Source organism: Bos javanicus, chromosome 11 (assembly GCF_032452875.1).
Source record: "Bos javanicus breed banteng chromosome 11, ARS-OSU_banteng_1.0, whole genome shotgun sequence".
Lineage (NCBI taxonomy): Eukaryota > Metazoa > Chordata > Mammalia > Artiodactyla > Bovidae > Bos > Bos javanicus.
The window spans coordinates 29,709,414-29,733,345 of record NC_083878.1 but is presented as its reverse complement, the minus strand read 5'-3'; the positions used below and the strand labels follow the sequence as shown (position 1 = coordinate 29,733,345).

Here is a 23,932-nt window from a genome sequence, read left to right as displayed (position 1 = left end):
TCTACCATTAAAAAACAAAACAAGGAAGACTGCCATGTGTGACATGAATGGACCTTGAGGGCATTATGCTAAGTGAAATGAGTCAGAAAAAGACAAACAGTGATCTCACTTATCTGTGAAATCTTAAAACAACAACAATAAAAATAATGCATAGATAAAGGGATCAGATTTGTGGCTGGGAGGAGAGGAGAGCTGGAGGAAGGAGGTCCAAAGGCACAAACTTCTAGATACAAGATAATTAAACAGTACGGATATAATGTACAGCATGATGACTACAGTTAACACTGCTATATGATGTATATGAAAACTATTAAGCAGTACTTTGGCCACCTCATGTGAAGAGTTGACTCATTGGAAAAGACTCTGATGCTGGGAGGGATTGGGGGCAGGAGGAGAAGGGGACGACAGAGGATGAGATGGCTGGATGGCATCACTGACTCGATGGACCTGAGTCTCACTGAACTCCGGGAGTTGGTGATGGACAGGGAGGCCTGGCGTGCTGCGATTCATGGGGTCGCAAAGAGTCGGACATGACTTGAGCGACTGAACTGAACTGAAATCCTAAGAGTTCTCATCACAAGGAAAAATTTTAGAAGAGTGTGGTTGTGTGCCTCAGAAACTGCTGCAATGTTTAGGTCATTAAATAAGCCTAAATACTTACATTTCTGTAACAACCCAAACAAAGCATAATCTAATCTCTATCAAACATTTTATCATTTACTATGATAAAAATTAGAACAAATTTCAGGATAGACTGAAAGCTCCTAAGTTTATGAAGAGAAACTGGTTCATTAAGATGTACTCTGGAATCACACCCAAGCCAGCTTCTAAATCTAAACCTTAACTGGTGTATTAACACCAGTTCTGGGACTTTTCTCCATCTCGCCTGTGTTCACGCCACTGATTGAGAGAAATACTAAGGAGACAATCCTTTAGAGACGTTAATTTTCAGGGGACTTCCCTGGGGCTTCAGTGGTTAGACTCAGGGCTTTCATTGAACCCAGGGCCTGGGTCAATCCCCGTCCAGGATCAAGGATCTCATAAGTCAGATGGCATGGCCAAAACAAAAAAAAGTTAATTTTCTACTGGCAAAAACACTAATGAAAACTACTTTGACATGTGCATTGCCCCAAAATAAAATGTTGGTACTTTTCTGATAAACTCATTACAAAGGAAGACAAGCAAGGATAACAACAGGGAAATACAGGAAGGTTTTGGAAACAAAACCAGGACAGGAGTGTACCCAAAGGTAGGAACAAGGTCGGCTTAGCCAAAGAAATGACTGTAAAGGTGAAAATCTAAGATGAAGAGAACAGGGCTTCCCTGGCAGTTCAGTGATAAAAGAATCCACCTGCCAATGCAGGAGATACACAGGTTCGATCCCTGATCTGGGAGGAGCCCACATGACAGGGAACAACTAAGCCTGTGTGCTGCAACGACTGAGCCTGTGCTCTAGAGCCCAGGGAGCAGAAACTACTGAAGCCCTCTCGTTCTAGAGGCCGTTCTCCACAATAAGAGAAGCCATGCACCAAAATGAAGAGTAGGCCCCATCGCCACAACTAGAGAAAAGACGCCACCACAGCAACGAAGACCTAGCACAGCCAAAAGCAAAAAACTTATATTTTAAAAAAAGGTTTAAAGTACATTAAAAAAAAAAAGATGAAGAGAACAAAGCCAAGTGAGATGGGAAGGGAAAAATGTCTGAATCTAAAGGAATAGCACATACAAAGGCTGATGATTGTGCAGTTAATGTGAGGTCCAGAGGATGTTCAAGTTCCCATGAATAGACAAAAAACAAATGCAATTTGTGTTTTCAAACTGCAGACCTTTCTCCAACATAAAATTTAAAAATCTTAGCATTTTTGACAGGAAAAAAAAAAGTCAAAGTACATTGTATTTGTTTCAAGTTTTATATATTATTTCAGTTAATACTATTTATAACATAATAATTTGTTTTTATAGACACTGAATACAGTGTCTATGTATTGTTAAAAACAAGACAATGGGCCCCAAATGGAGTTGCTTATACGAAGTCCCAGGTCATCAAATCAAGGCTTACCTTAATTATAGTTTTGTCTCTCCCAGAAATGGAATTTTAAGCCAGTCAATTGGGAATCACCTGATCAGCACCAGTTAGATAATGTGCTTGATTGATAGGCCCCTACAATCTCCCTAAAGGAAAGAGACCTTACCATAACCAGCTAGCTGTTTTGTCAAAATTAACTTGTTTCTGCTCCCTTCTGCCTATGAAAGTCTTTCATTTTGTCAGATACAGGTCTTTTCTATCTCCTGCCCTGTTTCTGAACTGTTGAATAAAGCCAGTAAGATCTTTAAAATTTACTCAGTTGAATTTTGTTTCTTAACAGTGCATAGACACACCCACGGGAGTGCACTGAGTCAAATGAAAACGTATATCTTACTGTGAAAAGTGGAAGTGTTAGTTGCTCAGTTGTGTCCAACTCTTTGCAACCCCATGGACTATAGCCCACCAGGCTCCTCTGTCCATGGGATTTCCCAAGCAAGAATACTGGAGTGGGTTGCCATTTCCTTCTCCAATCTTACTTTGAGTCATAGTCAAAAAGTGTAAGAAACACTGGCAATGAGTACTAGCAGAGAAAGGAAAGACAGAGATAGGCAGAGCCTATCTATGAGGGGCTTTTCAAACCAGCTCATACTCTAATCCTAAAGGCAGTGAAAAACCCCTGAAGGGCTAATGACATTTATATTTTTACATATAAAAATATTTACATATTAAGAAAGACAGCTGGCTGAAGCAGATAATGGATTAGAGAGTGCTAAGGCAAAAGACAGCAAAAGCATTAGGAGGCTGACAGTAGTTCAGGTAAGAAAGGATTATAGCCTGGGCTAGGCAGCTGGCAGTGGGATGGAAAGGTGTCTGAGGTGAAGAACATATATGATGCGATACCAACAGGACCTGGTAACTAAGTGAATGCAACGAGACAGGGGCACGAGGCAAGGCTGATTCCCAAGGCTTAGGCTACTGGGCAGATGACTGGGGCCATTTTACAGAGAAAACACCAAAGAAGAGTTTAGAGAGGAGAATTCACCGTAGACACTGAAACATGGGCCTTTATGGGAAATCTCAGTCAGAGCTCCCACTCAGTGGTAATCAGTGGTCTGACTAGCAGTGGCCCACTTTAGTCAGACCATGACTTCCCCAGCTCATCAGCTGATCAGCCCACCATTCCGCACTATTTATCTGTCACCTGCCTGGTCTTATCCACTACAGGCAGATGCCAACCACACCACTGGCCCCCAGCTTCCCACCACAAGAAGACTTTCCTAGATCAGTGTGTGGCAAAGTTGAGGCTGCTAGGTAAATTGGCTGCAGTTGCACCAAAATTATTGGTAAACATCTTTCTCAAATCATTTACATCTTATTTAATGTAACTAAGAAATAAGTGGAAATGGCTGGCAAAACGATTAAGAAAAAGACACTAAGATGTTCTAATCAAGTTAAATGAGTAAGTAACACTAAAATCAAAATGAACTATAGGGAAGTTCTGGATAACATATGAGGTGCTTCTTTACACGTGTCCTCCTGACACTAACTCAGGTCCAAGGCCTGCCACTGGTCATAGATCTGCTCAGTCAGACTTTCCAAAATAGTTTAAGACCAGAAAAACCAACCTAAAGTCTAAATTAATTATAAAGTTAGTATTAGGGACTTCCCTGGCAGTCCAGTGGATACGAATCTACCTGCCAACACAGGGAACATGGGTTCAATCCCTGTTCCTGGAAGATCTCACGTGCTGTGGAGCGACTAGGTCCATGTGCCGTAACTACTGAGCCCACGTGCTACAAGCACTGACACCTACACACCTAGAGCCTGTGCTCAGCAACAAGGGAAGCCACTGAACGGGAAGCCCACGCATAGCAATGAAGAGTAGCCCCCACTCGCAGCAACTAGAGAAAGCCCATGTGACAGAAACGAAGATCAGCCAAAAAGACAATTAAATAAATTAAGAAAAATAATAATAAAGTTAGTTTAGCATTCTTGTTCCAGTAAATATTTTGGTATATGGGAATAAAAAGACATGAGTTTCAACTAACAAAGATTTAAAAATTTATTCTATGCCCACCTTCCCATGACTAATTTAACATAATTTTCTCGTGTTTTTAATTCCAGGCTAGAAGTTTTATTAAGTACAATTAAACTTTATCTCACCCTTAAATATATTTATGAAATGGATTTAAAAATTCATTTAAGTGGAAAAAAGGTTGGCAAGATGCTAATTAAAGTTTACAGTATTCACACAAATATGAGGTTGGAGTCAAAATATTACCAAATTAGTAAAGAAACCAAGAGCTGAAGTGCAGTGAATCACAGTAAACAAAATAATTCAATCACTGTGAGAAACAGCCTTCAACACAAGGGCATCTCTGTTATTCCTTCACTGCCAACCGTCACCCTATTAGTTTTTGTTTAATTTCTGCTGAACAACAAAGTGACTCAGTCATACATATATATACTTTTCCTCATATTCTTTCCCATTATGGTTTATCACAAGACATTTTTGACCTCTTTTCCTCCCTCATCACCCTTGCCCTCTCTTATTTTTCAGATCCTCTGGTCATGTCATCCCCTTTGCTAATCACAGCCACCTGTCCCCATTCCTTTATTTGCAAGTAATACTTTCTCTGACAACATACCTTGTTTCCCTTTATTACTACTGTCATTTTGACAAAATAGTAATTTTCTTTCCTATGCAGACTTTCTCTTCTGATTTCACTGATTAGTTATGAGTATCATTTTACACTGTGCTAGTCTCTGTAACAGAAAATATATGCTGGACTCTGCCCCTGGTTCCTGGTAGAGTTCCTAAAACCCCTGTAATTTCCTAGTGAGAAGAGCAATAGGAGCATCTTATATTCTAATAAGGTGACCTGAAGTGGGCTGCTCACCAGAAAGACCAAGCCATGATTAGGAGTCTGGAATGTTTAGCTCTAACCCCAACTCCTGTCATCCAAGGAGGGGAGAGCAGCTGGAAATGGAGTTAATAATTGATCGTGGCTACATGAGGAGGGCTCCCAAATCCCAATGTGGGGGGAAGGGGTCAGAGAACTTTCAGGTGGGCAAACACATCTATATCAGAATGACACGCTCCCACCTCAAAGGACAAGCGCCTATGTTTAGGAACCTCCCAGACTTGTCATATCTCTTCATTTGGCTGTTCATCTGCATCCTTTATCAGTAAATATAACCAAGTGTTTCCCTGAGTTCTGCGAGCTGCTCAAGCAAATTAACCCCCAAGGGAGGGGTGGTCACTGGGACCAGTTGGTCAGAAGCACAGGTGATACCTGGGTTTTAGACTGGGTGGAAAGGTTGGAGGCTGTCTTATGGGATTGAGCCCTTAACCTGTGGGATCTGATGCTATCTCTAGGGGATCGTGTCAGGATTGAGTTAAATCATAGTTAATTGCAGTCAATCAGTGTCACAGAAGTTACTTGGTGTTGGGGGGGGGGGGGGGAACTTCCACACATTTGGTGACCAGAGTGTCACTAATGAAGTTTCTGAGTGTTGCATCTTGACCTCTTTTATCTTGTAAACTGGTTTTAATTAAAGTTTTGCATAGGGATGCATATGTCACATTATAACAAAACTGGCTATATGAAAAAGTGTAACAATATATTGGTGGGATAAAAATGTACTAACTGTACACCTAATTAAAAAAATAGTACCAATTTTACAATAGTAAATATAGTACCAACTGTCAGTTGCTATAAGTTAACCTCTACTGTTTGATATTATATTTTAAATATTAAAAGTTAATTTTTATTATTTTAAAATCTTTATAATGTATAAATTATATTTAGCTAACATCTACTATTATTTTAAAGTTCTAGGAAATTATTATGCATAAACTTAAAGGTTTGAGTACCTCTCTGGTACTCCCCCCACCCCACCTCTGGTGTTTTGTTTTTCTATTAGTAAATTCCTGAAACTATTTTTGCACTAGGCTCTGCATTTTTTTTAATAATAAAAGTAATAATGTAAAAATGTCAACTTCCAATCTAACTCTAGAAGAAAAACCTCTGTTAATTTTTTTTATCCCTCTAGACTTTTGCCCTCTTGTCTGCATTTGAATGGCAAATAATTATACCTTGACAAGATATTTTTCCAGGAAGGCTTTACTGATTTATAGTTTTAGTCACAAGTTCTACAAGAAAATTTCTCTGCATCCTCACCAACGTTGTTTGCTTTTTATTATGGTGATCAGGTAGTGTATTTTGGTGATTGAAAGAATAGAAATGCAGAGATAATATGAATATTGACTCAAGAATGTGAAAGCTTTTATCATTGAAGATAAGACTGAAGATAGTCAAGGTAGTGATCTAAGCAGCAATGGGAAGACAAGAAAGAAGACATTTAAATTATCCTCTAATAAAAGATGAGATGAGAAAATTGCTATAGAAATCGATGTGTGAGAGGAAGGAAAAAATAATCTTAAGGGGTTACGACTATAAAGGAAAACTCAGTTTTCCCCGTTTTCCTTCCCATCTGTGAGTCTTCCTCCTCTGTCTCCTTTACACACACTAGTTCATCTCTGGTCACCAACTGTGTGGAGGTTCCCGCCATACCAAGTGATTTTCTCTGACACTAACTGGGTAAGTCAACTATACTTCCATAAAGAAATAAAGAAAAAATTCATTAAAAAATTTTTTTCTTAATGATAGGAACAATTGTACAGTTTTGATAGGAACTATATAAATACTACAATAAATAATGCATTTCACCTCACAGAAGACAAAGTCTGCTTCTTGAGATGGACTCCAAAAGGCTGCAGCTCGTGAGTTCTGTGAATGGTGAGGCATCTAAACTGGAGCGCCAGTTGAAACACCAGACATGAGCAAGTGCGGCTCCGACACACGCGGGGAACTGAGGTCACAGATGTCTGAGGGTGCAAGTATGTGTGAGTGTACGTTCTGTGTATTCCTACACTGCTCAGTTCAGCTGGCTGCAATTTTTTGCATTCACCTAGTGTTTCCCATAGACAAAAATGTATATAAGCAACATAAAATTCACATTATGCTCCATTATTTCCTAATACATGAACTACATTAGAACAAGTCTTCACTGTCAAAGCACGTGTTAAACAGAACTAACCTTCTATAATTTTGTTTAAAAAATGAAACAACATATACCAAAATATTAACAATGATTACCTCTGGATGGTAGAATCATTACTACAGAGTTTACCTTGCTTTTAAAAACTGATAAAAACCAAATTTAAAGAAAATATCTCCAAAACACAAAAACCAGCCAGATCTTAAACTATAGCTTTATATAAGCCTAAGATTTAAAAAGTGCTACATTAGTAAAACCAGATTCCTTTTCAGAAATGTCAAATAAATTGCTTTCATATTCTTATCTCCCATTTAGAAGGAAGCTAAGCAATCAGGTTAAAAGGAGGGATTATTATTAAACTAACTTAATATGCCTCCTGAGAAATCTGTATGCAGGTCAAGAAACAACAGTTAGAACTGGACCTGGAACAATAGACTGGTTCCAAACTGGGAAAGGATTATGTCAAGGCTGTGTATCGTCACCCTGCTTATTTAACTTATATGCAGAGTATACCATGAGGAATGCTGGGCTGGATGAACCATAAGCTGGAATCAAGATTTCTGGGAGAAATATCAATAACCTCAGATACACAGATGACACCACCTTTGTGCCAGAAAGTGAGGAGGAACTAAAGAGCCTCTTGATGAAGGTGAAAGAGGACAGTGAAAAAGCTGGCTTAAAACTCAACATTCAGAAAACTAAGATCATGGAATCTGGTCCCATCACTTCATCGCAAATAGATGGGGAAAAAATGGAAACAGTGAGACTTTATTTTCTTGGGCTCCAAAATCACTGCCGATGGTAACTGCAGCCATGAAATTAAAGACGCTTGCTCCTTGGAAGAAAAGCCATGACCAACCTAGACAGCATATTAAAAAGCAGAGACAGTACTTTGCCAACAAAGGTCCATCTAGTCAAAGTTATGGTTTGTCCAGTAGTCATGTATGGATGTGAGAGTTGGACTATAAAGAAAGCTGAGCATGAAGAATTAATGCTTTTGAGCTGTGGTGTTGGAGAAGATTCTTGAGAGTTCCGTGGACAGCAAAGAGATCAGTCCTGAATATTCATTGGAAGGACTGATGCTGAAGCTGAAATTCCAATACTTTGGCCACCTGATGCGAAGAACTGATGCTGGGAAAGATTGAAGGCGGGAGAAGGGGATGACAGAGGATGAGATGGTTGGGTGGCATCACTGACTCAATGGACATGAGTTTGAGTAAACTCCGGGAGTTGGTGACGGACAGGGAGGCCTGGCGTGCTGCAGTCCATGGGGTCGCCAAGAGTCGGACACAAATGAACAACTGAACTGAACTATGTCATTTAGGGTTAAAAAGCAATGGAGATAAGCAGAAGGTGCAATGGAAACCAGAAAAATGAGGAGGGCAGAGGAGGCTTCATAGAAACAGTGAGGCTTGAGCTCAATCTTAAATATCAGTGGCGTCCATCACATAGACAAGGTAGTAAAGTGCAATAAAGACAAAGTAAAAACGTGCAGAAAAGCATGTATCACCAGAGCAGTCTGGAGAAACAATCCACTGAGCAGAGTGGTGATGTCAGGGAGAATGAGGGAGCCTGACTGAGCAACAGCAGCCAGGTCAGGCGCAGGCATGGGGCTGCTTCTGGAAGGCTACAGGGAGCAAAGTAACGTGTCCAGAACCAAAAGGGAAGAAATGACATGATCAGACAGGCTAAGAAAAGATTACTACAGGTTCACTGAGGAGGACGTACAGACCAGGGGAAGGAAAATAGCACATGTAAGGTTTTTAATTTGGACATGGACAGGGGGAAAGGGTTACATACCTCAGTATGATAGCTGTTACAATAAAGTTCATCAACAAAGTAATCCTGATACTTACAGTTGTTTTAAGCACTGTCAGAAATTTGCTCCAAATGCAGAATACCATTGTTTTAGGTTGTGCCTCAGCTTTTAAAAAACATTTTATTCAAGTTTAGTTGATTTAGAGTATTGTGCTAATTTCTGTTGTACAACCAAATGGCTCAGTTATACATATTTTTTCACATTCCTTTGCATTCTGGTTTACCACAAGATACTGAATATACTTCCTTGTACTGTACAGTAGGATCTTGTTTCTTATCTGTTCCATATACACTTTGCATCTGCTATCCCCAAACGCCCGATCCTTCCCTCCCCCTCCCCCTCCTGGCAACCCCAGGTCTGTTGTCTATGAGCCTGCTTCTGTTTCCCAGCTATGATCATTTGTGTCATACTTTAGATGCCATATATAAATCATATCATAAGGTATTTGTCTTTCTCTTCTGACTTTATTTAGTATGATAATCTCTGGATCCATCTATGTCGTAAATGTGTGCCTCAACTTTTTAATTTTAAAAGATACGAGGAATAATGGAGGCCAAGTATACTTTTAAAATAGCCTTTTCTTTTTTAAAGAGGAGAAAGATAATTTAGAGTAGAGCTTTCATCACTCAATGCAAATCTACTTTCTAAACTGCTGCTGCCCTCTGCTGTCTCTGAGTTTATTTTCATTTTTTCCAGGAATAACATTAAAATAACATTAAACCTAGAGTTAGTCAAAACTAAAACATCACACGATGGCAGAACATACTCAATTTCTAGTAAGATACAAATATATCTTTTTAAAACTTTTAATGATTTTACTTTTAAAGACAGCACATTTGATTTTTCCTCATAAATTAGCCTGTTTTGGCTTTCTCCATGAAATCAGTAGGCTAACAAGCTATCTCTGCAAAAAGCCATTCTACTGTGTTTTTTAAAAAACTCAAGAGAGGCACATGAAAGGATGCTCAACACTGCTAATCATCAGAAAAATGCAAATCAAAACCACAATGAGACATCACCTCACACCTGTCAGAATGGCTATCATCAAAAAGACCACAAATCAGAAAATGTTGGCGAGGCTGTAGAGAAAAGGGAACCCTTGTACTGTGGGAATGTAAACTGGTATAGCCACTGTGAAAAATACTATGATCAGAGAACTAAACCCACATGCCACTGAGCATCAAAAGATCCTCTTGACACAACAAAGATCCCGTACGCTGCCAACCAAGACCTGATGCAGCCAAATAAACATATTTAACAACAAAAAAACAGAAGTCAGAGAAAGCCAACTACTGTATGTTATTACTCATATGTAGAATCTAAAAAATAGAACGAATACAACAAAACAGAAACAGACTCAGATACAGAGAACACTGTTCTCTATATGCTGTTGTTCAGTCGCTCAACCAGCAGGGAGAATGAGGAGAGGCAATTGAAGGATAGGAAATTAAGAGGCACAAACTACAATGGGTAAAATAAGTAAGCTATAAGGATAATTTGTACAGCAGAGGAATATAGCCAATATTCTACAGTAAACTTAAATGGAGTATAATCTATAAAAATATTGAATCACTATGTTGTACATCTGAAACTAACACAATATTGTCAATCAACTATACTTCAATTAAAATAAACTCCAGACAGGTCAGTTAGTCTCTCAGTGACTAGGATACGCCTTAATTCTCCAACAATCCATATTATAGAAAGAGAAAAGCATAGCTCTTAGCATCACAAAACTTGGAACCGTCTTCCTCCTCTAATACTTTCTATGCTGGGTGATTTCAAATATTTTAACTGGACATCAGTTAACAAACTGACAATATGAAGCATTAAATTTTCATAATGTTATGATCTCATAACTGACTTGTTGAAAACCCTCAAGTACATTTTATTGTTGTTCAGTCGCATTAAGCTACACATATGCAGGAAGGCTGTTAAAGAGTGCCACTTTCAAGTCAAATTTCTAACTTCTGTGCACATACCAAGGAACGAGAAAGAGTCCCCAAATAATGTGCAAATCAGTAGTTCTTACATTTTTTTGAGGGGGAGGTTACATATGCTTTTGAATATCTGATGAAAATTACAGATACTCCCTCCCCCTCAAAATACATATACACAAAGTTTCGCGTGAAATATCAGGATACTTTCAAGAATGCATTCAAGAATCCCAGCTTTAAAGTTTCAGGTACTGAGTGAAAAGAGGGTCAAAAATAGAACGGGGTTCAGGGGTGGTTACACTTAAGGGGAAGGCAGAAAAATAGAAGGATTCAGCAATTTCAGTTCTAGGTATATATTTAAAGAAAACTAAATCATTATCTTTAAGAAATATCTGCACTCCCGCGTGCACTGCAGCATTATTTACAGCAGCCAAGACATGGCCACTCCAGTACTCTTGCCTGGAAAGTCCCATGGACAGAGGAGCCTGCAGTCCATGGGGTCGTGAAGAGTCGGACACGACTGAGCAACTTCACTTTCACTTTTCACTTTCTTGCATTGGAGAAGGAAATGGCAACCCACTCCAGTGTTCTTGCCTGGAGAACCCCAGGGACGGGGGAGCCCGGTGGGCTGCCATCTTTGGGGTCGCACAGAGTCAGACACGACTGAAGCGACTTAGCAGCAAGACATGGAAACAACCTAAGTGTCCACCAAGGAAGGAACGGATAAAGAAAATGTGACACATACACACAATGGAGTATCATTCACCGTAAAGAGAGACACCCTGCTATCTGCAACAACATGGATGGAACTGGAGAGCATATGTCAAGTAAAAAGAGACAGGAAAGTTAAATGCTGTATGATCTCACTTACATGTGAAATCTAATAAGACCAAACTCATAAAAACAGAACAGAGTTCATGGTTGCCAGAGACAGTTGGGGGAGGAAACGGGTGAAGGTAGTCGAAAGGTACAAATTTTAAGTTGTAAGATTTAAAAGTCCTGGCAATGTAATGTACAGCATGGTGACTGTAGTTAAAAAAAAACAAAGTAAAACTGTATTGTATATGTGAAAGTTGCTAAGAGATTACATCTTAAAAGTTGTCATCACAAGAAAAAAAATAACTACGTGAGGTGAGGTGACATGTTAACTAAACTTATTGTGATTTACACAGTATATATACATATCAAATCATTGTGTTGTAGGCCTAAACTTATACAATGGTATGTGTCAATTATATCTAAATAAAACTGGGAGGAAAAAAAGACCATCACACACACCAGTGAAACCTGGTTAGACCATGTTCACTGAATTTAGCAATAAGGAAGTTTCAGCAAATGCCATTTCAGTACTATGGGTAGGGCTGAAGCAGTGGAATCAATGGAAGAAGAAAATGTAGGCTTTCAGAAACTTCACTGAGTACAGGAATAAGAAGAGGATGCAGGGACAAGGACACCTTTCTTACCTTATGAAGGAAGAGATGAGAAGAGGAATGTTTAAAGCAGCTGGTATTAAGTGCGAAGAGTGAATCTTTAGACAGCCTATCTCTATGATCACACCCTGATTACACCCCTAACACTGGTCAATCCCCTGGCGCTTCCAGCTGATTCTGCAGAAATGAAGCCAGAGGAGATGCAATCAGGAAATCAAAACGGTAGAAGATATTCATTTATAGGGTGAGGAAATAGAGGCACAAGAAGGGAAATTAAGCCACAGTAAGAAATGTGAAACAGAAAAGACCCATCTCCTCTAATTTCACTTTGGTGGCGCTAAATACAAGAGCATTTAAGTCTCACTGGTCTGATGAGAAGCCCTGACTAGAACAGGATTACTTTACATACAGTGGTACTCTGAAAAGACAAGCAGTTAGCTATTCTTTAACATTCTGCTAGATAAATAAGAGGAAAGGTTATTACAAAATTTAAGTTAAATCTATATTTATTTTGTACCAGTCATCATTGTTCTAAGTCTACCTCCAAAAAAGTTCAACAAGTTTTCATATAATATTGAAAGTTTTGTTTTTAATAGTTCTAAGAGATATTGATTTTTAACTCTGAAACTTAAAATGCTTTATATATTAGACATATACCTTTGTACTTACTATTCATTGTAGAAACTTATGTTTACTTAAAATTAAAAACTATGCTCATAAGAGCAATCTGACTTTATCCACTAATAGTATATTGATTAACTATTATATGACTCTGCTTACTTTATTCTAGTAGCTTCCCTCTGACTTCAACTGTTACCACCAAGACCTTCTGTCTTAACTTTCTTTCATAGGTGTACTGCTAAGTCACTTCAGTTGTATCCAACTCTGTGCGACCCCATAGACGGCAGGCAGCCCACCAGGCTCCCCCATCCCTGGGATTCTCCAGGCAAGAACACTAGAGTGGGTTGCCATTTCCTTCTCCAATGCATGAAAGTGAAAAGTGAAAGGAAGTCACTCAGTCGTGCCCAACCCTCAGCGACCCCATGGACTGCAGCCTTCCAGGCTACTCCGTCCATGGGATTTTCCAGGCAAGAGTACTGGAGTGGGGTGCCATTGCCTTCTCTGATAGGTGTACTGGAAAGGTTAATTCCAGCAGTCTTGGAATTAGCCTGCAGTGTTTTCTTAAAGTTCCTACATGGCAGCCCCTTGGTCAAGGCATGAAACATACTAATTGTGTTATTTTGTAATCACTAGTCCAAGGAGCAGAGAAGGCAATGGCACCCCACTCCAGTACTCTTGCCTGGAAAATCCCATGGATGGAGGAACCTGGTGGGCTGCAGTCCGTGGGGCCGCTGGGAGTCAGACACGACTGAGCGACTTCACTTTCACTTTTCACTTTCATGCACTGGAGAAGGAAATGGCAACCCACTCCAGTGTTCTTGCTTGGAGAATCCCAGGGACGGGGAGCCTGGTGGGCTGCCGTCTATGGGGTCGCACAGAGTCGGACACGACTGAAGCGACTTAGCAGCAGCAGCAGCAGCAGTCCAAGGAGATTCAAGGTGGTTCATTCAGCTTAGTAGCATTGTGATTGATGATTTGTACCTGGTCTTAGTGAGGCCCCAAGAGGGCTCTGCTGTGGAATAAGAACAGGAAACCTTCCACAAGACCAGCAAAATATTAAAAAGTCCAACAAAACTGTTTAAAGCTCCCTGGTTCCAGGGTGTTCTCCTTACATTAGTGGTCCCTGATCTGAGAAGGTGCACCTCATCAAGGACCTTTCCATAGGTACCAGAACCTAAGCTCCCTGGCCCCACTGCTCTGACAGCTTTTGGCTCTGACACATTATCCTTACTCTAGTGTGGCTGCCAGACTGCATCCTTTCCCTGTAACAAACCAAACATTCATAAGCACTGTCATTTTGGGTCTTGTTAATCTTCTTCCTCAATCAAATCCTGATTAGCCACCCCTGTTAGTGCAAGAGACCTATTAATAAACCTCATAATCCTAATATTCATTTCTAAAGAACAAAAATTCTAAACTGTCTCACAACTTTTGGCTTCTGCAATGTAGCCAGAGGGCAATACCAACCTATTATTAGGAAAACTTAAAGATGAGTTACCAGAACCAACTTTAAAAAGGACAGCACATTTGCTAAGTATATCTGGAGTGAAGGAAAACAAAAACAAAATAATTTTTTACCTTCATATTTTTCCAAAGCCTGAATAACATTAGGGAGTTGATTTATACCCTGATAGAGTCGGTAACAATCTTGTAAATTTGCCGCTTGTCTTTGAAATTTCTTGGCAAGTCGGTTAAGATCTGGAAATCGACGAAGTAAATCTTCTTGTAAATTCTGCCTCAATTCTGCATCTTCTACAAAAGCTTCTACCAAATTTAATCTAAAATAAATATTAGAATTAATCTTTTAATATTTTGGTTTAGTTGTATATTACTTAATCTTTAACATTTTATTTAATTCTAATAAATTACATTTGAATTAATCTTTCATATTTTAACCTTCAGGATTAATCTTTAATATGAAATTAAAATTTGTCAACTAGGTGCATGTCTCAACTCAAAAACTCTACGTAAGAAGTTTGAATTATTTTGAAATGTTAGCTTTTTGTAGACAATGGAAAAGTTCCATAACACTGTGATATAAGCAGTATCTAATCAGTTAATATCCAAATCTCATTATTGGGACTCCATTGATATTGACACATTACTGCACATGTAAACAATGATCTTTAATGAAACAAAATTACAATTCAAGAATGCTGCCAAACCCAGTATTTATCAGAAAATCTTATAAATTCAAAATGCAGTCTAAAATTACCATATGACAGTACAAAGCCAAAATTTTCTAATTAAAAACTGAACTAAGTTTACTGCTTCCCAAAATCAATAAATTAAATCTTAGTTTCCAGAACTATAAAACATGCAGCTAATATTGCTTTTATAATTAATTGGAGTTAGTGGCTTTCCATTTTTTTCCCTGTAATCCACTGCAAGAAATATACTTTTACACCATGACCCAGAACACCCATGCACAGATGCTGTAGTGGGCAAAACACGCTACCTCAAAACATGCCATGCTAGTGTCTGTAAGGACTACTTTGGTCCATAAGGACTATTTTAAGTTAAGAACAACTGAGAGGAAGCAAAAACAAAGAAAGCTCTTTGCCTGTCCTTATACAACCAAAAGCAGGACATGGATTTACACAGGTGCCCCTCCCCCACACTTCTTCTTTACCAGGAAGGACAACAATTAAACTCAAATTTAGACCCTTGTCACCCTGGCGATGGCACCAGAGGAACCTATGTAACCCTACCAACTATCTTTTATTGACCGTTAGCCTCCCATACATTTACCTTCCCAGTTTGTAGCCTAGAAACCCAAAGTCCTCCTTTGCCTTGTCACTTCTTTGAAAATGTATTGTTCCTTTGCTAAGGTGCTATATAAGCCCAAGTTCTAGCCAACCCTAGAGTTACTCATCCTGGAGTGCTCCCAAGCATAAACTTCTGTTTGTTTTCTTATTAATCTGTCTTTTGTCAGTCTAATTCATAGGGTCACAGCTGAAGAATTAGGAGAGTAGGAAATTAGGAAAGAGAATAATTATTTAGGAAGAATTAGGAAAAAGGAATCTTCCTCCCTGACAACATATAATTAAAATAGGTTTCACAAGACAAAACCTACTCTTACTAGATGTGGTGCACTCTTTTATTTTGTATTTAACTTTTCAAAAATGCTGTTTATCACCTGCTACACTAATTTCACAACCTACCAGTGGGTCACAATATGCAGTTTGAAAAACTATATTGTAGATAGTATTGAAGTATTAATAACAGCTGAAAGGTAAACTTCAAAAGGTAGGCCGTGGGCACAGCCAATGATCCTAGGTTTAGAACACTATCAGATGAATAACCATTTTCCTTTAATCCTCAAATTACAAAGAAACAGGGAAAGGAATCAAATGAGTTTTCTAAATTTCTTTTTTTCTGATCTCTCCATCAACATTTACAATTCCTGCATCATCATCATGTTCATCTACCATGTCATATAAAGGAAAAAATACACTGCTTCTGGAGTAGCCATATAATGACAAAGGATATTAAAGCAAGACTTCACAACCTTGGTGATGTTGACATTTAAGCTGGATAACCCCTCTGTACTCGATGAACAGTGGGTTTGAGTAAACTCCAGGAGTTGGTGATGGACAGGGAGGCCTGGCGTGCTGCAATTCATGGGGTCGCAAAGAGTCGGACATGACTGAGCGACTGAACTAAACTGAACTGAACCCCTCTGTTGTGAGGTGTTGTTATTCTGTGCAGTTTAACAGCATCCCTGAATTTTACCCACTACCCTCTTCCCGGACTAGCAATTCAAAGACGTCTCCAGACACTGCTAAATGTCCCAGAGGGGGCAGGGCGGGGGAGGGGGATAGCCCCTAGCTAAGAGTCATAGGATTAAAAGATTTTGAAGTAAAAAAAATAAAAAATCAGCTTTTAAAAGATGAAAATAAAGAGAAAAACAACAAACTCTATAGAATGTCAAGATAGTTGCGAGGGAGTTGGTAGTAGATATACTCACTGTGGCAAATGCCAAATTAGTGGGAACATGATTGCTACCAAACTTGTATTGTGAACCAGTCACAGCCTGTATGTACAAACAGAATAATTCGGGCACTTACTGCTCCAGAAAAGATTTCTCTGGCTTGTTTGTACTCTAGATTTTAACAAATAAAACTGAGTTAAGGGATGCAACCAGATCACACGGTTCAATAAGGCAAACTTGGGCCTTCGCAGCTATTTCTCTGGCTCTAGCTGGGCTTCTCTGAGTTTGGTCCAAGATCACACACATCAAAATCACTTGGAGGTGGGCCCAAGGTGGGACCCACCTGTGACACTGCAATGAATGAGTTTCTCAGGTGATTCGCAGGCAACTGTTTGAAAAAAAGTCTGAGTCCTAAATGTCACAAGAAATTTCTGAGTTCTCATGATAAAGCAGGAAGAGAAGTTTAAGGGGGTCAGGAAAAGGATGAAAGTAACCTGATGCTGGATGACCTACCTCATGTTTCTTTTTTTCTTCTCTTTCTAAAACTCATGTATCCTTAGGCTACTCTCCGTAAATGGTAAGAATAATCTTGGAGAAGATATTTCCTTTCTTTTTTTTTTTTTTATTTAACTTTTTTTGCCACACCACACAGCATGTGGGATCTTACTTCCCCAACCAGGGGTCCCCAATCCACACCCCCTGAAGTGGAAGCATGGAGTTTTAACCCCTAGATTACCAGGGAAGTCCTATATAGAGAAGATATTTCTGATCAAGACTCTCCCTATGATTCTTTACTGTTCTATGAAATATCTTATCACTGTTTCCTCTAAACCTGATCACAGAATCTTCAGTAACCAACACTGCTCAAGAGCATAAAACCCCATAGAATAGAGAGCCCAGAAATAAACCCACACACCTGCGGTCAATTAATCTTCAACAAAGAAGCAAGAATACACAATGGGAAAAAGAAAGTCTCCTAAGCAAGTGGTGCTGGGCAAGTTGGACAGCTGCATGTAAATCAATGAAACTAGAACACACGGTCACCCCACACACAGAAATAAACTCAAAATAGCTTAAAGACTCAAATATATGACATGAACCATTAAACTCCTCCAGGAGACTGTAAACAATAACATTCTCTGACATAAATCCTACCAATGTTTTCTTAGGTCAGTCTCCCAAGGCAGCAAAAATAAAAATTAACAAATGGGACCTAATCAATCTTATAAACTTTTGCGTGGCAAAGGAAACCATAAACAAAATGAAAAGACAACCACAGACAGACTGGGTGAAAACTTTGCAAACAATGTGACCAACAAGTGCTTATTTTTCAAAATTTACAAACAGCTCATATACAACTAAATAACAAAAAACCAAACAACCCAATCGAAAAATGAGCAGAAGACCTAAGTAGACATTCCTCTAAAGAAGACATACAGACAGATGGCCAACAGGGACATGAAAAGATGCTCAACATCACCAATTATTAGAGAAATGCAAATCAAAACTACAGTGAGGTACTACCTCACACACTGGTCAGAATGTGCATCACTAAAAAGTCTACAAACAAATGCTGGAGAGAAAAGGGAACCTTCTACACCATTGGTGGGGATACAAGTTGGTGCAGCCACTTGGAAAACAGTATGGAGGTTCCCCAGAAAACAAAAAATAGAATTATCATATGATTCAGCAATCGCATTCCTGGGCATATACCCAGACAGAATTAAATAATTCAAAAGGCCCCACGCACCCTTATGTGCACAGCAGCACTGTTCTCAATAGCCAAGACATGGACCTAAAGGTCCATCCACAGATGAATGGATAAAGAAGAGGTGGCGTGTACGTACGTGTGTATGTACACACACACACACACACACACACACACACTGGAATACTACTCAGGCATTAAAAAAGAACAAAATAATGCCATTTGCAGCAACATGGATGCAACCAGAAATTAACATACTAAGTCAGTCAGAAAGAGAAAGACAAATACCATATGATATCACTTACATGTAGAGTCTAAAATATGACACAAACGAACCTATCTACCAAACATAAACAGACTCATGGACATAGAGAACTGACTTGTGGTGGCCAAGGGGAAGAGGTGTTAGCAGATGTAAGCTATTACATATAAAACAAGGTCCTACTGTATAGCAAAGGGAACTATATTCCCTATCTGATAATAAACCATAATGGAAAAGAATATAAAGAAATATAAAACTGAATCACCTTGCTGTACAGTAGAAATGAACACATCATAAATCAACTGCAATAAAAAAAAAGGAACATAAAGTTCCAGTAAGAGTATTAAGAAGTAAAACAGCAAGAGAATGAAAAAGCTTCTACAACACATAGGACAAGGCAAGATACACAGTCCCCTCAGTCTTTGGTCTGGGTCTCATTAAAAGTCTAATAAATTGCTAGTTTCACAAGTCTATTCAATAAGCCATTTCAGAAATAATTATAGTATTAGTTTATGTTCTGGCTAACAGGTTTTTTTAAAAAAGACTGCTCTACTGTTTCCATGACAATGCCATTTTCAAATCACAATTTCAGAAGTACCAAAGTTACTGTTGGCAAAACAAGGTATACTTGTCAATCCTACTCAAAATTACTTAGCTGTCACAATCTGATACATTAATTTTCAAACTGACTAGAATATAAGATCATTTTGGGGGTCAGTTCATCTCTAAAATTTCAAAAGAATTATAAAATTAGTTGTGAAATTTTTGATATTTTAAATTCACCATTCTTTCCATCCTTTAAAACCACCATTTCTGATCTCACTGTAAGAATAATTGGCTGGAATTTCACAACAGTATATTTATATAGCTGAGAATAAATTTGGTACCTAAAGAACTACAAGATTGTGTCTCTTCTTGATCTGTTCTTTACATGGTTTAATACAGACAGCACCACTCAATCTGCGACGTAGGGTTGAGAAAATTAAAAAAGAAAAAAAAAAGGCCAAACATATAAGAGAGGAATATGCTTTCAAAGAACATTGAATCTAGTGAAGAAGGACATGTCTGTTCTTACAGTTAGTGCTGAATAACAAATGAGATGTAAAATGCAACAAAATGTGATACAAGAAGGCAGAGAACTCCCATTGGAGCTTGGGAACCACATTTTGATCTCCACTATCTCCCAGAGTTGCTCAAATTCATGTCCATTGAGGTAGTGAAGCTGTCTTATCTCATCCTCTGCCGCCCCCTTCTCCTTTTGCCTTAAATCTTTCCCAGCATCAGGGTCTTTTCCAATATTCTGAAGAGTCAGGATTTAAAGAGATAGGATTTTGAGGAAAATACTTGGGAAGGAATGGTGGAGCAGCAACAGCAGAGACTTGGTGGGAGAAGAATACAGGACACAATAGAAGAAAACTGAAGGAGAGAATAGAAAAAAAAAAAAACTGTAACCAGAAGCAAAATGAAAATGTTGCCTTTGGAAAGGAAAGAGTACTATTTCCTCTTGTGAGACAGAACCAGGGAATAGAAAACTGAAAATATAGATACATTTTGAGACTGTAAGAATCAGGGAGGAGATCATCTGTTTAAGTGTAGGAGAGAATACAAAATGCTGTGCTGGTCACTGTAATAAGTCATGTAACAAAAGTGACACCAGGTAGCAGTGAAAGCTAGATAGCTTGAAAAGGACAGTGGATTCAATTTGCATTGTGTGACCTCTCCAGCAGCTTTTAATAGAGAAAGAGGGGCCAGTTTGACAAAGGGCCAATGGGGCAAGAAATTCTATGTCCCCCATGAAAGCACTGGAAAAAGGGTTGCCTTTGTGGTACAGGCTGGATAGGAAGGCAAATAAAATTCAAAGGGACTAGCAGATCAGTCCAGAAAAACCAGAATAAGGGGTTTCACTAAACCTGATCTGGAAGCAGAGAAAACAGTGGTGGGAAGGCAGTGGAGTGACAGCCCTCCTGTTTGTCCTGAGGCCAGAGCAAAGCTCTGCTGCTTCAAAGAAACTGCACTCACAGTATGACCTCCAGACCTCTGTTTCCACACAACACTCACTACTAACTGAAGACATCCTTGCACAAAAGGATACTTAACATAACCTGGAAAGAAATGTAGGTCTAAGTCTGAATACAACCCCCGAAGTACACTGCCTCAAGAAGCAAGATATACTATCACATAAGCACCACCACCATTTCTACATTTACAGGAACTACTTTTACTTGGAGACATATTTCAAATAAAACTGCTATTAAATGTCATATAAAAATAATATTAAGCTAGAAGGCAATAAGAATACCAAATTCAACATGTGCAAGTGGTATCATCAGCAACTTCATGAGTGAACTATGTCATATGCTAACATATATTCGATGTTCTTTAAAGAAGTCTAACAACAACAACAAAAAAGGATAACTCATTAAGGCTTCACATAAATCTATGGAAAGGCAAAAAGCAAAAAAAGTCCTAAAAAATTAAAACTAATGGTAACAGTCCTAGTGCCACGTGAAAACCTGAGGACTCTTAATAGTAACACAGACAGTATTCTTGCTATAATTCCTAATTTGACTATTAGGAAGAAATACCCAGAAACTCACTTCTTAAAGGCAGTAACATACCAATTCTCACTGGAGATTAAAGTACTTAAGCCATTGCTGCTGCTGCTGCTGCTAAGTCGCTTCAGTCGTGTCCGACTCTGTGCGACCCCATAGACAGCAGCCCACCAGGCTCTCCCGTCCCTGGGATTCTCCAGGCAAGAACACTGGAGTGGGTTGCCATTTCCTTCTCCAATGCATGAAAGTGAAAAGTGAAAGGGAAGTCACTCAGTCGTGTCTGACTCCTAGTGACCCCATGGACTGCAGCCCACCAGGCTCCTCCGTCCACGGGATTTTCTAGGCAAAAGTACTGGAGTGGGGTGCCATTGCCTTCTCTGACTTAAGCCATTAGCTAGCTATAAAGTATTGCCGGTGCAAATAGGTTTTAATGAATGGAAAAATGAGCATTACCACACATAAAACGATTCCACAGGTTTAACTTAAAAGCCAAAATAGTACATTTCATTTCTGATGTTAAAATTCAACTTGGATCAAATTAAACACAATTGATAGAAGCAAGAAATACAGTACAGCGATGAAAGGCTTGGGCTCTGGAGTCAGGCCAGACAGGAGCCAGTCTCCACTACCTCTCAGCTAATGAACGTGAGATGCTTAGCAAAGTGCCAGGCAACCAGTCTTCTCTTCCTCCTAAGAGCCTGACAATGACTTAAAAGCAATCCTATTTTCATTGTTATTTCTGAACCTATCACTGGGCTACAGCTCTGGAATAGATGTATCCATCAAACTCAAAGATCTAGTCACGACTGTTCCTCTGTCTGCTCTAGTAAAAATAGAAAACAGAAATCTTTGCTTTCCTTAACAGAATTCGCTGCACAGCCACGCACTTTAACTCCTCACTTAGTTTTAAAAGGGTGGAGTATAGATTTCCACCACCTCTCTGCTAGAAAATCACTGCAAAACAGTGACAGTAAGAACAAAAGCTTGATTTGATATGCAGCTCTGAAGAAAAACCCATCTTAATCTTAAATGCTTACAGAGGGAGGCAATGAGAACCCCAGCAAGGCATAAACTAGAAGCATGAGGTATCACAGCAGGTGGAACTGAGAAAGGCTATTTAACAAAAAGGAGACTGTCCCAACAGAAGTCTGCCTTAAGGAGTATAACTTTGTCTTCCTGCTCTGTGGAATTTTAGCATTGGGCCTTGAAAACCACAGACCTTCCTAATTGCTGGTAAAAAAAAAAAAAATCTCCCCAAGGTAAAAAGGAGAAAGTATTTCCTCATCCTACAGGTGCAGAAAAGCAGATCATGATCTGAGTCAGAAAGCCATTCTCGCAAATCGTATTCCTAATTAGTCAGTCTTGTAAGGGTATCAGATTTTGGAAATTATTGCTATGTCCTATGAAAATAACCTTTAATTATAGCCAAAAAATTAATTTTGGTATCTTGCCTTCTAAATAGCTTGTTACTCTGGTAACAGTAAGTGATGTCTCAGGTTTTTGAAGGGTCCAAATACAAGCACACTCTAGCTGTTAAACCAGAAGAAGACCACTGACACGTGCTCTGTCCCTACAAGCCCAAAGTTAAAATGCAACCAATGACCCAGAGCATGGGACTTAAACTACCTATCACTTCAGAAACAACAAAAAGATGAGGGAGAATGGATATAAACTTCTACTTGTGCAGGCACAGACTTTCCATGGAAGGATACTCAAGAATCTGATTAAGACCAGTTGCTCCCAGGGCAAGTGTTGGCAATTCACACAGAGTACAATAAGAAATGTGTCCCTGCTGCTGTGCAGAGGCGCTGAGGAAGGGAGTCCTAGGAAACCGGGAGATAGGAGCAAGAAACTCAGCACTGTATATCCTTCTGTTCCGTTCGACATTTGACTTATGTAAACGTAGTTAGTCACAAATAATTAAAATAAAAACCTGTAAACTGCCTTAATTACTTGCAAATATCCAATCCTTCCTATTTCTTATTTTGTTACTAAATCCCACTCTTCTTCTCCAGCAAGCCTGGCTTCAGGAAGTTATCTTAGCATTTCAACTTCCATATTTTCAATGATGTATCAACATATCCACAATTTGCTGACTTCATGAGTTATTTTTATTGTAAGACCCTTTAGAATCCACAGGATCAATGCTTAGCTTGGTAATTATCTGCAGGGTGTCTTATGATACTGATCAACTATTTTATGTTTGCCTGGCATATATATATATAGTCCCAAATAGTCAAGGGATCATCACACTTTTTGGATACCATCAGAATTCAGTAGGTAGACAACAAATTCTTGAACAATCTGACAACATCAAATCTATAAAATTACTGACTCTCTTTTATCTATTCTGACAATATATCTAATTTACCAAACTGAAAATGTTAGGTATACAATAAGGTCATTGAAATAACCTAATTATTGAAAAAGGTAAAGTATATCCAATCAATAAAATATTACGAATTTATAAAAAATGCTGAATATGAACATAAAACAGCAACACTAAAATATGCTTATGTAATAAAAGCGCAAGTGGGAAAAAAACTAGGACACAAAACTATATTAGGATTACAACTGTG

At 38.9% G+C, this 23,932-nt stretch overlaps 1 protein-coding gene across 1 annotated transcript in view; it reads right to left on the bottom strand.

The window, feature by feature from the left end:
• Positions 1–23,932, bottom strand: part of MSH2 (mutS homolog 2) — an 82,194-nt gene that overhangs the window by 41,640 nt on the left and 16,622 nt on the right. The window contains exon 7 of the mRNA XM_061432274.1: positions 14,476–14,675. Coding sequence (XP_061288258.1) covers positions 14,476–14,675 — 200 coding nt within the window. The remainder of the gene's footprint in view (positions 1–14,475; positions 14,676–23,932) is intronic.